Source organism: Hemiscyllium ocellatum, chromosome 35 (assembly GCF_020745735.1).
Source record: "Hemiscyllium ocellatum isolate sHemOce1 chromosome 35, sHemOce1.pat.X.cur, whole genome shotgun sequence".
Classification (NCBI taxonomy): Eukaryota; Metazoa; Chordata; class Chondrichthyes; order Orectolobiformes; family Hemiscylliidae; genus Hemiscyllium; species Hemiscyllium ocellatum.
Genome location: NC_083435.1, coordinates 23,320,378 through 23,336,252, shown reverse-complemented (window position 1 = coordinate 23,336,252; position 15,875 = coordinate 23,320,378). Strand labels below are relative to the sequence as shown.

The window sequence follows — 15,875 nt, the reverse complement described above, 5'->3', positions numbered from 1 at the left end:
AAGCAAAACCAAGGCTTTAACCAAAGCGAATGCTACAGTTTACATTGGTCGCAAAAACAGGAAGGACGATTATTATTTAAAAGATGATAAATTAGGAAAGTGGCGATACAACACAATCTGGGTGTCCTTGTGCACCGGTCTCTGAAAGTGAGCATGCAAGTGCAGCAAGCGGTGAAAAAGGACAATGGTATGGCGACCTTCAAAGAAAGAAATTTGAATACAGAAGCAAGGATGTCTTGGAGCAGTCTTGTATGTAGTTTTGGTCTCCTTAGGTGAGGAAGGATGTTCTGGCTGCAGAAGGCGTGTACCTAAGGTTTGACAGATTCCTGGGATGACAGGCGTGAAGAGAGACTGGACCAGTTAGGACTGTATCACTTGGAAGAATGAAGGTGGGGGTTCTTGGGACTAGACAGGGTAAAGGCAGGAAGCATGTTCTCAGTGAGTGGAGAGTCCAGAACCAGCGTTCACAATCTCAGGATTCGGAGTAGGCTGTTTAGGACTGAGATGAGGAGAAGTTTCTTCACCCAGAGAGTCATGAGCCTGTGGAGTTCTCTGCCACTGAAAGCAATTGAGGCCAGAACATTGAATATTTTCAAGGAGTTAAATATATTTCTTAGGACTAAATAGATCAAAGGATATGGATTAAATGTTGGAACAGGGTACTGCATAGGATGATCAGTCATGATTATATTGAATGGTGGAGCAAGAATAAAAGGCTGAATAGCTTACTTCTGTTTCTATTTGACTTACATTAGGAGTTAATGTGCTTCTTCATGCCTTTTTTTTTTGTGTGCTCCAAGAGGAACTGGTCCCACATCCACAATGTGTTATTGCAATTTCTAGCACTAAATGAAAGGAAGGTACCACGTTGAGCACTCAAGTTGTTCTCTTACATATGTGCAACAATGCAAAGAAAGTTAAAGGTGCCATGATTATTCATCCATCTAATGGCTTTCGATATTATTATGTGCATGCTTGTGGTGGTATCACGTGTGGATCTTTTGGGGAAGGAGTTCAAGATGTGGACAGTGGTCTGATTTGCACAACACAGTCACAATTTTACTTGTGGAACAGTGACCACAGCTTCCCTGGCCTGTTGTACAGTGATACCAGGTTGCTTTGATTTTCATTGGAAGGTTGAAACCCTGGTCTTGACTTGGTCATTTACCTATTTTCAGTTAACTGGGAGATGGCACTGTGATCACTTATGAGGGGAGTGACTTGTGCTCTACGAGGTTGGGGGTGGGAGTGGGTGTCTTTTAATGAGTGTGCTTTGTTGTCACTCGGTTTGCTGGTGTACTTTGGAAGGATGTTTTATCATGTGGACTCAAGATGTTTAATGCTGAAAATGTGTTGCTGGTTAAAGCACAGCAGGTTAGGCAGCATCCAAGGAACAGGAAATTCGACGTTTCGGGCCAGAGCCCTCCTTCATTTCCTGATGAAGGGCTCTGGCCCGAAACGTCGAATTTCCTGTTCCTTGGATGCTGCCTAACCTGCTGTGCTTTAACCAGCAACACATTTTCAGCTCTGATCTCCAGCATCTGCAGACCTCACTTTTTACTCAAGATGTTTAATGTCTGCTCGCTCAAGTTGCGCTGGCCTCTGTTGAAATTGCCCTCATGATATCCCATAGGTGTAAGTGTACCATGTTTGTGTGTGTTTTTCTGAGTCACATTGAGAACCATTACTGTGCTATTGGATAGATTGGGTAACTGAAGCCATGCATAGCATGGTCATTCTATTATGCTGAAATGGTACCTGCTAATTTTTGTCTGAGATCCACTTTCATCTTGACTTTGGCTGGGTGGTGTTCTGTTGTTGTTAGCTGTTATGTCAAGGAGTTTTTGGCATTGGGTCTTGCATGATTGGTTGACCACAGACTGGACGTGATCTTTTTTCCTGCCCTTTCTGCATGGCTGAAAGAACAGTCTTGGCAAGATTTAGTCAAAGTCGACATTTTTTGAATGAGACTTCCAGGGCGCACAGATCTTTAATGAGTGTCCTGAAGTTCTTTAACCTGCAGAGCCAGAGCTAATTCAAAACCTTCTGCAAAGAGCTGTGAGAAAGGAAGTCACTGATGTAAATATTGAAGAGAGCCAATGCTGATTGCTGTGAAATCAATTATTGAAGGGCTCCCCAAAGTGGGAATTGGCCATGACTAATTTATCTGTTATTTCTTCAAGTATAAATATAAAATTGAGTTGGGAATAAAATTTTGATGCCAGTGTGGAACCCTATGATTGTGAACATTTATTTGCAGAGACCGATTTACAACCTTTTTCTTTTTGTCGGGTCTCAGGGTTGTTAACTCGTGCTTATCCAACAGCTTGACTTCTTCATTCAGTAAACAGTGGTCAATGTATTTCTGTTTAAGATTGGCAATTTCACAGACCTGTTTGGACTAGTGGAAAAAAACATTGAAGTGGAAATGTTATAAGCTACTAAAGTAGTTTCATAACTTGCTAAAAAAAAAGGACCAGTGGTGTATTGGAAAGTAGGGTTGTAAAGTATAATTTGTCCTAATGTCTCCTCAAATTCTCTCCAGATTGAATTTCAACGTCAAGTAGACATCCTGAAATCTTCAAATGATGCCGAGGGTGACTTCTCTGTATCGCAAGCTGAACAATCATCAAGACAAGCCATGTTGGAGAATGCATCAGATATCAAGGTACTATTGAGATATCCTGACCTGGCAGTTAGTTCTGGACCATGTTGAGATTTTGATGATAATGGTTGACTGAGTTGAGCCACCTGAATTTAAGATACTGAACTGACCCAGTGCTCTAGTACCAGGGCTTCCTTCCTCAATAATGATGTGCTTGACAGAACAAATTGACCTAAAGTCTTTCCACATCAGTATTTCTCAAAATATTTGACATACCTTCTACATTGAAGTGCAGTGACTTTGACTAGTTTGATTTACACATTGTTACATTTTCACAATTCCACAATCTACAAGTACTGCACTGAAATGTTGTATCAGATTGTGCACTCGATTTCCCTATATGAGCTTCAGACCTATAAGCATCCTACTCACTAATGTTACTAACAAATCAAACTAGTAAGACCTCTGCAGGTGTAGGCAATGTGGTCAGAAAAGGTGCAGGAAAATGGAAGAGTAATGACTTGTTCTTTTTTAAGGTCATTTTTGTGAAAAGTTTTGTTCTGAAGATCAAGTTTAGGTCATCTTTTAGAATTAGCCGTATTAATTGCTGACTGGTTCCACGATATATAACTTAATTCCACTTTTTAAGTGTCTTCATGATCATGTATGATTTAAAAAAAACTTGTATTATTGAGTTGTCTGAATGTAAATCTCTAGTTTGAGGAGGTGTCACCAGAAATAAACTATTCTGGTTTTATTTTAATTTTCCTCTTTTAAATAATTACTTCTGTCCTAATTTCCTGTGGTGCCACAAGCCTGTTGGAAAGATACAAATCACCTAGATGAAAGCTGACCACTGAAGCACTTATCTCACAGCTTATCACATTTTGACTTCTTTGATAATGCTGCACAGTTTTGTGTAGTTTGTTTTAGAACCTAGAACAATAGAGCGCAGAACAGTTACTCAGTTCGGCCCTCAGTGTTGTACTGACCTGTGAACTAATCTAAACCCATCCCCCTACACTATCCCATGATTATCCATGTGCTTATCCAAGGATGCCTAATCTGCCTAATATGGCTGAATTAACTACATTAGCAGGCAGGGTATTCCACACCCTTATCACTCTGACATCTGTCTTAAAGCTATCACCCCTCAATTTATAGCTATGCGCCCTCTTACAAGCTGATGTCATGATCCTAGAAAAAGGACTTTCACTGTTTACCCTATCTAGTCCTCTGATCATCTTGTATGTCTCTATCAAATCCCCTCTTAGCCTTCTTTCCAATGAGAACAGACCCAAGTCTCTCAGTCTTTCCAGAAGTGGATACTGCAGATGCTGGCGATTAAAGATATATAGTTGACATATGTGGTTGAAGATGTGCTCCAACGCATCTCATCCTCGTCCTGCACTTCTGTCCTCGAACCCCATCCCTCCAACCGCAACAAGGACAGAACCTCCTGGTCCTCACCTTCCATCCCACCAACCTCCGCATAATTTGCATCATCCGCCAACATTTCTGCCACCTCCAAAAGGATCCCACCACTAGGGATATATTTCCCTATCCACTTTCTGCAAAGACTGTCCTCCGTGATCTACCTCATCAATCCACGACCCCAACAACCACCCTCCTCTCTCAGCACCTTCCTACAGGAATTGCAAAGCCACTTCCCTCACCTCTGTCCAAGGCCCCAAAAGAGCCTTCCACATCCATCAATGTTTCACCTGTTCTTCCACACATGTCATTTATGGTATCTGTTGCTCCCAATGCGGCATCCTCTCTATTGGGGAGCCCAGATGCCGCCTTGCAGAGCACTTCACAGAACATCTCTGGGACACCTGGGCCAATCAACCCCCCACTGCCTCGTGACTGAACATTTCAACAACTCCTCCCACTCTGCTGAATACATTCAGGTCCTGGGTGGCCTCCACTGCCACTCCCTCACCACCTGATGCCTGGAAGAAGAATGCCTCATTTTCCACCTCAGGGCCCTTCAACCATGGCATCAATGTGGACTTCACCAGCTTCGTCATTTCCCCTCCCCCACTTTACCCCAGTTCCAACCTTCCAGCTCAGCACCATGACTGTTCCACCTGTCACTCTTCCTTCCCACCTTTCTGCTCCACCCTCCTCTCTGAATTGTGAACTTCACCCCCACCTCCATCCACCTATTGCACTCTCAGCTACCTTCTCCCCTGCCCCACCCCCTCCCTTTTATTTCTCCTCCACTGAGGTTCCCAGCCTCATTCCTGATGAAGGGCTTTTGTCAAAACATGGATTTTCCTGCTCCTCAGATGCTGCCTGACCTGCTGTGCTTTTCCAGCACCACTCTAATCTTGACTTTTCCTCATAAGACCTTCCCTCCAGACCAGACAACATCCTGGTAAATCTCCTCTACACTTGTTCCAATGTTTTCACATCCTTCCTGTAATGGGGCAACCAGAACTGTACATAATATTTCAAGTGTGGCCGCACTAGCATTTTGTACAGTTGCAGCATGACATTACTCAATCTGGAACTCAATCCCTCTACCAATAAAATCTAACACACCTTATGCCTTCTTAACAGCCCTATCAACCTGGGTGGCAACAATCAGGGATTTAAGTATGTAGGCTGCAAGATCCCTCTGCACATCAACACTGCCAAGAATCTTTCCAGTGATGTAGTATCCTGCCTTCCTGTTATTCTTCCCAAAGTGAATCACTTCACATTTATCTGCATTGAACTTCATTTGCCACTATGATTTGCCGTTTGCCGTTTTGGCAGCTATCACTCTTGAATTTAGGAATGTGTGTCATTTCAGCTGGTACAGCAGTTGAGACTGAATGTTTGGCTGCAGTCCCACTCAAATCAGGCAGTTGAAGTTTGGAGAGGAGAGACTGACTTTCTGCTTGTGGCTACAATCCAGTAGTTCCTATTTGAGATGGTGTTTAGCCTGGTGTCAATGAAGGCAAAATTGGGCTGTGCTACAATTTTCCCCCGTAGTTGAATAGTTTGTCAAAACCTACATAAAAGATAACAATTTTTGTAAAGATCCTGCAGAGGTCTCGATACCTGTTAGTATATTTCATGAGCTGAGAAGGGAAAGGTTGAGGAAGGAAAATTTATAGCCAGTAAACGTCAGTACACAACTGGAACTTGAAGAAGGGTGTTGAACTAATGCAAAACTTCTTCTCAGTTTTGTTTTCTGGAAACTGCATACTTTTTAAATGGACCTGAATCTCTCTTTCATTTTTCAGCTGGAGAGGTTTAGCATTTCAGCTCATGGGAAAGAGCTCTTCATCAATGCTGACCTACTCATTGTGGCTGGTAGGCGATATGGTCTAGTTGGACCCAATGGGTAAGTTGGAAAATAAGGCAATTTTCAGTCCTACTTTAAAAACCTTGGTCTTTTTATCAGCCACTGGACTATCTGCCCTGCTTTACAAAGCTGCAATACTTTGCATTGCAGTATATACAGCCCACATCCAGTGAATTATCTAATGTGTGTGGCCTCACACAAACCAGGAATGTGTTGTGCCTAAGGCAAACCGATCATGAAAAAGTACTGTCCACTTTAATTGTGTACATGCGCAGAAAACATCAAGTCACAGCTCACAAAGGGAAGTTGGAGGGAACATTGCACTCAAATGCATGTCTTAGAGAGGCAAGTGACAAAACTAAAATCCAATAATTTCAGTCATGTGACAAGGACAGGCATTTCACATGCTGAGGACCCACCTCAATGGGCTAATTGCAGGTTATTAAGCTATCAGTACAACTTTACCCGTCAGAGTTTCCATTGGGAGGTGATGAGGTAACTATAAAACAAGTATCTTCTCTTTTTAGCACAATAGCTCTTAATGAGCTTCATTGTTGATGACTGGAGGCAGTCAGCTTGTTTCCAAATCCTTTGTGTCAGCTTTTTTGCTGATTTAATGCAGGGGGTTTAGGAGCTTCTGGAAATATGACCATATCGTCAGCCTATGCTGTTGTGTGTCCGGGAAGGTTATCTATTTATAAAAGAAGTAGAAATTAAACTAAAACAATACCAAAGAGAATGCAGTTTTCTATGTGATTTCTCCTCTTGTCTTCCGGCTCTGATAAGAGGAATATTGCACTAACCTTGTGCCTTCTCTTTATCAGCAAGGGTAAGACAACACTGCTGAAGCACATTCAAAACAGAGTGCTGAATATACCTCCTAACATTGATGTGCTGCTTTGTGAACAAGGTAAGCCAAGTTTGACGAGGGTCAGTTATGAGAGAAATCAATTTGGTCTTGCTGCTGATTACCATCAGACAAGTAATCCACTAGGCTGTGTCTGAGGGATGTAAATTCTTAGCCCACCACAGTAGCTCGTGAAATTTTAATTCGGTTCATAAATCAGGAATTGAAAAGCTAGGCTTAGTTTTTATGGTCACCATTGCTGTCATTGATTGTCATAAAAAAAGGTTATCTGGCTCACTAATATCCTTTAGGGAAGGAAATTTACTGTGTGATCTAGCCTGCATGTGACTCCAGACCCATAGCAATGTAATCAAACTTTTACTCTTCTAAACCCACTATAGAAAAGTTACTTGATTGCAACAGTTCAAGAAGACCACTCATTACCCCCTTCACAAGGCTTGTAACATGTGACACACACATATCAACAAAGAATAGGAAGAAAACTTCTTAACACACTTCCCAAGCAGCTTGGGTATTTCAGTAGCTTGTTCCACCTGTGTATTAACCACCCTCGATGTTTCAGTATATTCCGAAAAGCTATGTTGCCAGTGCCTTTTTTTTCTCTGAGATCATTTAAAACGTAGTGTCTTCTACACCAAATGTCTGCCTCGTATATTGAGGAAAGAATATGCACCATTTAAGTAGGAGCCTTGTAAAAGGCATCCCCATCCCTTGCTGCAAAGGTGACACACAATGAGGAAGGAGAGATGCGAGATACAGAAAAATGTATTTATGAAAGTGATCATTGAGCTTGACTGCTTTTTGTGGACCTTTATCCTCAGAGGTAAGGGCTGATGACACAGCAGCAGTCGATGCTGTTCTGAAAGCTGATACGAAGCGGCTAAAACTTTTGGAAGAAGAAAAGCAGCTTCAGGCTCTCTTAGAGAAGGGAGATGATCAAGCTGGTGAGAGGCTGCAAAAGGTGAGCATTTAGGTTACAGTCAACCTTTCTAACCCTTTTTCCCAATCTGATTGGTTGACAAACTATGATTTGAATTGCCCTGACTTGCACAGAAGCTAGCAGACAGTAACTCCTCAAGCTGCCTTAAACAGCACTTCCATACTGGTGACCTCTACCATCTAACAGGGCAAGAGCAGCAGATATGTGGTCACACCACTATGTGCAAATTCTCCTCCTGAATCATACACCATCCTGACTTGGAGTGATATTGCTATTCTTTCACCATCACTGGGTCAAATTCTGGAACTCTCTTCCTACAGCACTGTATGTTACCTGGCACTGCAAGGATTGCAGTGGTTTTAAACAGCAGCTCACCACCAATTCTGTGGAATAGTTAGGGGCAGGTGATAAATATTGGTCAAGTCAGTGATGCATGAATGAAAAATCAACAACTTTTTAAAAAAAAACTCCTCCAGATTTTGTCATACATATTTGAAAGTCAGTTATGAGATTATGGTTCAAACCTCCCTTCATGACTTGTGCACAGAATTAAACATTTGTGCAGTACCAAAGAACAGCAACATTGTATTGTTAGAGATGCCATACTTAGAGTGACTTTTTTTGAATGTGGTTTATTTTCTAAAATAATCTCAGGAGACTTGGGTGTAAGTTAATGATTGATTGGCAAAAAAAACCCAACAATGTATTGGGAGAGGACCACCCAGAGAAGACTTTTTGTGAACAATTGTCAGGAATAAATGGGATGGGATCCTCCAAATTCTCTATTCAGTTTGTCTCTTCCTGCAATTCCCAACTGTGTAAGTAGTGTGCAGTCTGTTATGAAGTTGATATTTAGAGCTCTATAGTGACTAGCTGTGTATGTCTTTTGTAGGTATATGAGGAACTGCGAGCTACAGGTGCTGCTGCTGCAGAAGCTAAAGCCCGTCGGATCCTGGCTGGTCTGGGCTTCACTCCTGAGATGCAGAATCGGCCCACTAAGAAATTCTCTGGAGGATGGCGAATGAGAGTGTCATTGGCTAGGTAAGCAAAGAACTGGTAATGGAGGAGTGGTCACTGGTACTTGATGCTATGATAGGGCATAAAAGGTATGAAAGATGAGAAGCTGCTTCTGTTCAGGATTCATGAGGAAGTATGTTTTCATTTTGGGATGGGTGGGATGAGTGAATGTCTGTCTCTGAATAGAAAGGAAATGGAGTTAGCGCTGTCTGAGTCAGGCCTGATGAAGGCAAAAAGAGGATAAAGAATGCGTCCGATTCATGTGAATGGAAGCAGTATGAAGATGAGGACAAAAATTCTGGGAAGATGAGGATGGGAGCAGCATATAGTTAGGATTGCTTCTAGAAATGATGGAGATAATAAGCATCTTTTGTCTGCTGACTTTGCTGACCTGCTGAACCAAACATAGTAATTTTACTGCATAGTGATTTGAAGGAAGTGACAGCAGGAAGCCTAATGGTTTTATTCGATGTTAAGCTTTGCAATGTGTTCCTTATTGTGGTTCCCTGTGCATTACAGAGCCCTGTTTATGGAACCCACATTATTGATGTTGGATGAGCCCACAAACCATCTGGACCTTAATGCAGTCATTTGGCTTAACAAGTAAGTTTGATGTAGATGGTGCAGGTTCAAAGATCTGCTGTGCTGTTTTAAAATTTCAAACTCTCAATTCACAAATCTCTATAAACTCAGATCATCCATCCACAAACCTTGCATGGGAGACAATCAATCTAATAATACCTATAGGTATAAGAACAAGAAAATCTCTCCATGAATGTTTTCAGACTCTGGCCATATTTCCAGACAGTTAAATTCAAGTTGCTGCGGGTGACCCTAGAGTGTCATGATCTTTGGTTTATATCCATTTTGACCGAGTGTTCAATGTAGCTCCAGAGTTATCAGTCACTCTTAGAGCAGTGGGTATGTGAGTTGAATGCTCATCTGAAAACAGTGGCAGTGATCTTCTATCCTTTGAGTTTCGACCAAGCACCGACAGCAAGAATTATAAAACATGACAATGAAATGAAGCCAACAATTGGGATCAGTTTCTTTCTAACAGGAATAGTATTTAAATTGTGTGCCCATTGAGCTATTCAAAACTTTTTAAAATTAAAAAGTGTTGGTGCACAGTATGTGTTTTTGAATTTGCATGATCTGCAGTTTACATGAAGACTTTCTTCTGATGGTCAACATCACTGTCACCTTTATGATTCAGTGTCCAAGAAAACTGGAGATTGTTGGTGTGAAATAAAATTGGGCAAATAGAGACCTGTTTCATCAAATCAGTTGTGACTGGACTACTAAATTGTCATCATTTGTATAAGCTCTCTGAAATTGGTTGGTTATTAGTAATAATAGACTATCCCGTTTTGTGGGACTTATAATTTTCTCAGTTACACCGCCCGCCCATGCCAAGAACAGAACAGTGGTAGCATTGTGAGAGGGCAAAAGGGAGTTGGATGAGGGCTTAAATCATTTGACATGGTAATATAGTGAGTCACCCCCAACGACCATCTGAACTACTCTTCATTATGTGTCTTTGAACTGTACTTACATACTGTCTGTCATTCTCAGCTACCTTCAAACCTGGAAGAAAACTCTGCTAATTGTGTCCCATGACCAGGGCTTCCTCGATGACGTCTGTACAGATATTATTCATCTGGATGCACAAAAGCTCTTTTACTACAGAGGGAACTACAGTAAGTGGAACAACAACAGAGAAAATGCTGTGTATTGGATTGCATGTTAAGAAAACTCATGAAAAATCTCTCATTTGATTCAAAAGTGATGAACCTGGAGTTGCTTGGGTGACTGCAGCTCCTCCAAAAATGAAAAAAAATCTTGACCCCCACCAGGACAAAGTGGTCTGTTAGATTGCCACAAGTATCCCAGCCTCGGGCGACTGTCTGTGTGGAATTTGCACATTCTACCTGTGTCTGTGTGGGTTTTCTCCGGGTGCTCTGATTTCTTCCCACAGTCCAAAGATCTGCAGGTTAGCTGGATTGTCCATGCTAAATTGCCCATAGTGTTCGAGGATCTGTAGGTGAGGTGCGGATCTGTAGGTTAGGTGCATTAGTCGGGGGTAAATGTAGAGTAATAGGGTAGGGGAATTGATCTGGACGGGTTAATCTTTGGAGGGTCAATGTGGACTCATTGGGCCAAATGGCCTGTTTTCACACTTTAGGGATTCTATGATTCTCTATTTTCCTTCCATCATTGACACTCAGTAGCAGCAGTGTGTGCTGTCTACAAGATGCATTGCAGAAACTTACCAAAGTGCCTGAGACTTCATTGTCCAAACCCACCCACTGCAATCTAGAACTGTTGGAAACAGCTGTTCCCTGCAAGTTCCCCTCCAAGTTACTCAATATTATTGAAACATAAGATTGTTTGGGACTTGTCAGACTAGATGCAGAAAAGTTGTTTCTCCTTAAGGGGCAGGTTACTGCGTTAAAACAGGAATGAGGAAAAATTAGTGTGATTTCTTAACACAGGGATGTAGAGGCTGAGATAGACATACTGATTAATCAGTAAGGGAATCGAGGGTTATGGAAAGTGGACTTTAGGATTATCAGATCAGCCATGAGCTCATTGGTATAGAGGACTCGATGATTACAATCATCTACATCTGCTCCTTCATTTTGAGTATCAGGACTTGAAAGCATGTAATTGTTCTGTCCACGTCACTGGTTCAAAATCCTGGGACTCCCTCCCCGGCAGCGCTGCGGCTGTTCTTATCTCAAATGGATTGCAGTGGCCAAAAAGTCAGTTCACCACCACCCTTTCAAGGGCAGTTATGGATGGACAATAAATTCTGGCCTAGCCAGTATCACCAACATCCCAGGGATAATTCGGGATAATTATTTTTAAAAATGTAAAGTTTCACAGAGATCACAAACAATTCATTGTGGTGCAAAGGATCATATTTCAGTCAATGCAAATTGGCCGGGAGGAAATTGCACCCGAGAGGGAAATGTAAAGGAACTTCAGCCAAAACAAAAATGTAGCAAAATTGTAAATGTGCACTGACAATGCTGAAAGAAAAGCAGATAATGCCAGACATCCATCAACAGATATCAACTCTGTTTCTCTCTTTTGCTGGTGCTTCTCATATTTTCTGTTTTGTCATTTGATTTTTTCCAACAAGAAGCTGAGTCGTTTTCCCCTTGGAATTACTGACTAAGGAAGGATGTTGACACAATGTAACCAGCTTAATATAGAGCAGAGGCGGGGCCCAAAAGGCCTTGATTATTGTTTGATGGCCATTTGGTGAAGTACACGTGGCTCAACATTTGATGAGAAGATGATCAAGTTTAGCCAAGCAGCCTGTTTGCATTGACTAATATATACAAATGAAACAGCTAAACAATGCCTAATGATCCATTTCATAGTTGTGAAGCTTTATTAATGCATTTACTCCCCACTCAACTACAGAGATGAAAACTAATTAGCTGAACACCTACCCCACCCCAAACCTTCTGCACCCCAGCAATTGAAATAGAAACTATTGCATCAAAACAAAAACAAAGTGCTGGAGAAACTCAAATCTGACAGCATCTGTAGAGAAAAAAACAAAGTTAAATATTTTGAATTGAATTTTAGTCTTCTGTGGAACTGAAGTGAGGTAGGAAAGTGAATTTTATACTGTTGATAAGAGGGAAGTAGAACAGAGAGAAATGTTTCAGGGCAAGGGGGATTAGAGATCAGAGGTGTCACAGAACAAAAGACAAAATTAGTGGCAATGGTTGTCAAGAAGAACCAAATCATAGATCCACAACTGACTTGTATAAGGAGGCAAAACCATGAGAACAAGACACTGGATGGGAAGGGGAGAAAAATATCAAAATGGAAGACCAAATTTATGGACTGAAGTTGTTCCACTGCATTAAGTCCTGAAGACAGTAAAGTGCCTAATTGCAAAATGAAATACTGTTCCTCCTGTTTATACTAGCCTTCACTGGATTGCTGAAGCAGGTCTAGGATAAATCAGAGCATGAAAACAGGATAGTTTATTGAAATGTGAAGCAACCAGAGATTTGGGGTCATGGAGCAGACTGAGCAGAAATGTTCTACAGTGTAGTCATCCAGTCTGCACCTGGTCTATAAATGTAAAGGACCATCCTGTGTGTGTGTGTGTGTAAATGTAGAACTTTGTTTTACCACTCCCCTTCAATGTCTTGTCTTTATCTCGCTCTGGATCTTCATCTTCTATCATGTGTAAATAATAGCCAGTAATCGAAGCAATACCAGGCAAAAGTCAGTGAGGAGGTTGACTGGAGATGAGAGAGTACACATTATGGAAATATTAATGTGCAAGATTTATATCAGATTTTATACAGGATGTGCCTAAAGCTGAATTATTTTCTAAATACAGGGTCTTTTTCCTGGAGTGGGGAAGTTCAGAACTTGAGGGCATAAGTTTAGGGTGAGAGGGAAAAGATTTAAAAGGGAGCAACTTTTTCATGCAGAGGATGGTGTGTGTATGGAATGAGCTGCCAGAGGAAGTAGTGGAGGCTGGTACGATTACAACATTTAAAAGGCATCAGGAAAGGTTTAGAGGGATATGCCAAGTGCTGGCAAATGGGACTAGATTAATTTAAGATATCTGGTTGGAATGGATGAGTTGGACCGAAGAGTCTGTTTATATGCTGTACATTTCTATGATTCAATGACTTTAAATGGGAATGGACAGGGGAGTTCTAGTTTGAGTTTCTTTTAAGATTAATGTGCAGGTTCACTTGGTGGTTAGGAAGGCAAATGTGGTGTTAGCATTCATTTCAAGAGGGCTAGAATACAAGAGCTGCTGAAGTTGAACAAGGCTGTGGTCAGACCATATTTGGAATATTGCGACCCGGTTTTGGGCCCTGTTTCTAAGGAAGGAAATGCTGGCATTGGAGGGGGTCCACAGAAAATTTACAAGAATGATTTTGGGGATGAAGAGCTGTTGTGGACTCTGAGTCTGTATACAGTGGAGTTTAGAAGAATGAGGGGAGAGTCTCTTTGCCACTTACAGAATACTAATAGGCCTGGCTAGAATGGATGTGGACAAGATGCACGTCTTGTCCACATCCACTAGCAGGAGAGACTAGGACCTGAGGGTATGGCCTCAGGGTGAAGGGACGAACCTTTAGAACTGAGCTGAGGAGGATTTTCTTCCTCCCTTAACTGAAGGAGGTTAATCTGTGAAATTCCTCAGCAGAGGCTGTGGAAAAAACAATGACTGCAGATGCTGGATACCAGATTCTGGAGTCGAGTGGTGCTGGAAAAGCACGGCAGTTCAGACAGCATCCGAGAAGTAGTAAAATCGACTTTTCGGGCAAAAGCCCTTCGTCAGGAATACAGGCAGAGTGCCTAAAGGGGGGAGAGATAAATGAGAGGAGGGTGGGGGTGGTGAGAAAGTAGCGTAGAGTCCAATAGGTGAGTGGAGGTGGGGATGTAGGTGATAGGTCAGGGAGGCTGTGGAAGCCCAGTCATAGAATGTATTTAAGTCTGAGATGGATAGGTTCTTGATTAGTAAAGGGATCATGAATAGTGTTTTGGGGAGAAGGCAAGAGAGTAGAGTTGAGAAATACATTGGCCATAGTGCGGCAGACTCAATGGGTCATTTCTTCTACTTTTGTCTTATGGTACCTTCCAAGACTCAGGTCTAAATCATCAATGCAGTGCCAATTAGATGAATACCACTGGTTAAAATTACTGAGATACCGAACAGACGTAACAGATTGCAGTTCATCGTAAATAACTGCACATGAGGGAACAGGGTTATATTCTAAAGGAAATATCACTGCATATCACTGAGAGACATTATCTCCCCATCTCCCTCGCTCTCCAGGCTTTGAACCCTGTTACCTCAAGCTCTGACTACTTGTTCATTTCCAGTTTCCTTACTCTGCCTTTACAGCCAGCTGGGCCTTTAAGCTCTGAGCCTCTTGGCCATTTTACCTTTTCTTCAGAACTCACTTTTTAAGTATACTGCTTTGACCAAGTTTGTGGTAATGTATCCTCGTCTCCTCATTTTTCTGATTATACTTGTGTGAACTGCCTTGAAATTTTGTATTACATTAAAAATGTTACGCGCACAGATTTAAAGAGTACTTGTGTTCGGATTGGTGAATGGTTACAGTTGATGTGAATAATTCAAGTTTGACTATTGGGAAAGAGAAGCTCTGAGGAATCATGTTGTTCATGTCCCGTGTCACGTTAAATGCAAAAGGGATTGCTTGCTTCCTCTGCTACAAATTCTCAATGCCCAAAGGAAACTAAGTGCAGTTGTTGTTTCACACAGTTGTTTTCCTTGTCTTCCCTTTCTCATTACACTTATCAGTATGGGGCTCACAGCATCACTGTTTTGCAGCTGATTTTCAAATGTGTGTGTAAATTTGTGACCTACATCTCCTAAAGGAGCATAGAGCTCCATCCGACCTACTTGTGTAGTATTTGTGTGCACGTGTAGATTCCTTTTTTGAGGAGGAACTGAATGTGACTCTTCTAATTCCTGTTTATTTTGTGCCTAAACCAGATACCTTTAAGAAGATGTACCAACAGAAACAAAAGGAACTGCTGAAACTTTATGAGAAACAGGAAAAAAGGCTTAAAGATCTAAAGGCGGGAGGCAAGTCAACTAAGCAAGCGGTATGTGATGCTGACAAAATACTGCAGATTTGGCAGCTTCAGTCTCTTTGTGATGGGGTAGATCATCAGGTGAATAGAGGTCTACATAATGAAAAAGGCTATTCAGCTCATTACATCTGTGGTGGTCCGAAAGAAATGCCTAACTATTATTCCATTTTCCAGCTCTTGGCAGTTCATGGCACATCTAAACACTGCTTAAATGTTATAAGGATTTATGCTTCTACCGTCCTTGAGGCAGCGAGGTCCAAGTTCCCAACCACCCTCTGGGTGAAAGAATTTTTCCTCACATTGCCTCTAAACCTTTCTGTCCCTTAATTTTAAATCTATTTTCCTTGGTCATTGATCAATCCACCAAGGGAAAATGTTCTTCCTGTCTACTCTGTGTATGCCTCTCATAATTTTATGCATTTCAGTCATGCTTCCATTCAGTCCCCTCTGCTCAAAGAAAAACAACCGCAGTCTATCCAATGTCTCTCCATGACTCAAACTGTTCTGTGTTCCTCCTATTCTG

General features: G+C 41.7%; 1 protein-coding gene across 2 annotated transcripts in view; it reads left to right on the top strand.

The window, feature by feature from the left end:
* abcf1 (ATP-binding cassette, sub-family F (GCN20), member 1) overlaps positions 1 to 15,875 on the top strand; it is a 96,374-nt gene that overhangs the window by 65,074 nt on the left and 15,425 nt on the right. For both annotated transcript variants that reach the window (XM_060850862.1, XM_060850861.1), the window contains 8 exons: positions 2,546 to 2,668; positions 5,845 to 5,945; positions 6,731 to 6,816; positions 7,596 to 7,735; positions 8,607 to 8,755; positions 9,251 to 9,334; positions 10,307 to 10,431; positions 15,252 to 15,364. In XM_060850862.1, the coding sequence (XP_060706845.1) occupies positions 2,546 to 2,668; positions 5,845 to 5,945; positions 6,731 to 6,816; positions 7,596 to 7,735; positions 8,607 to 8,755; positions 9,251 to 9,334; positions 10,307 to 10,431; positions 15,252 to 15,364 (921 nt within the window). The remainder of the gene's footprint in view (positions 1 to 2,545; positions 2,669 to 5,844; positions 5,946 to 6,730; positions 6,817 to 7,595; positions 7,736 to 8,606; positions 8,756 to 9,250; positions 9,335 to 10,306; positions 10,432 to 15,251; positions 15,365 to 15,875) is intronic.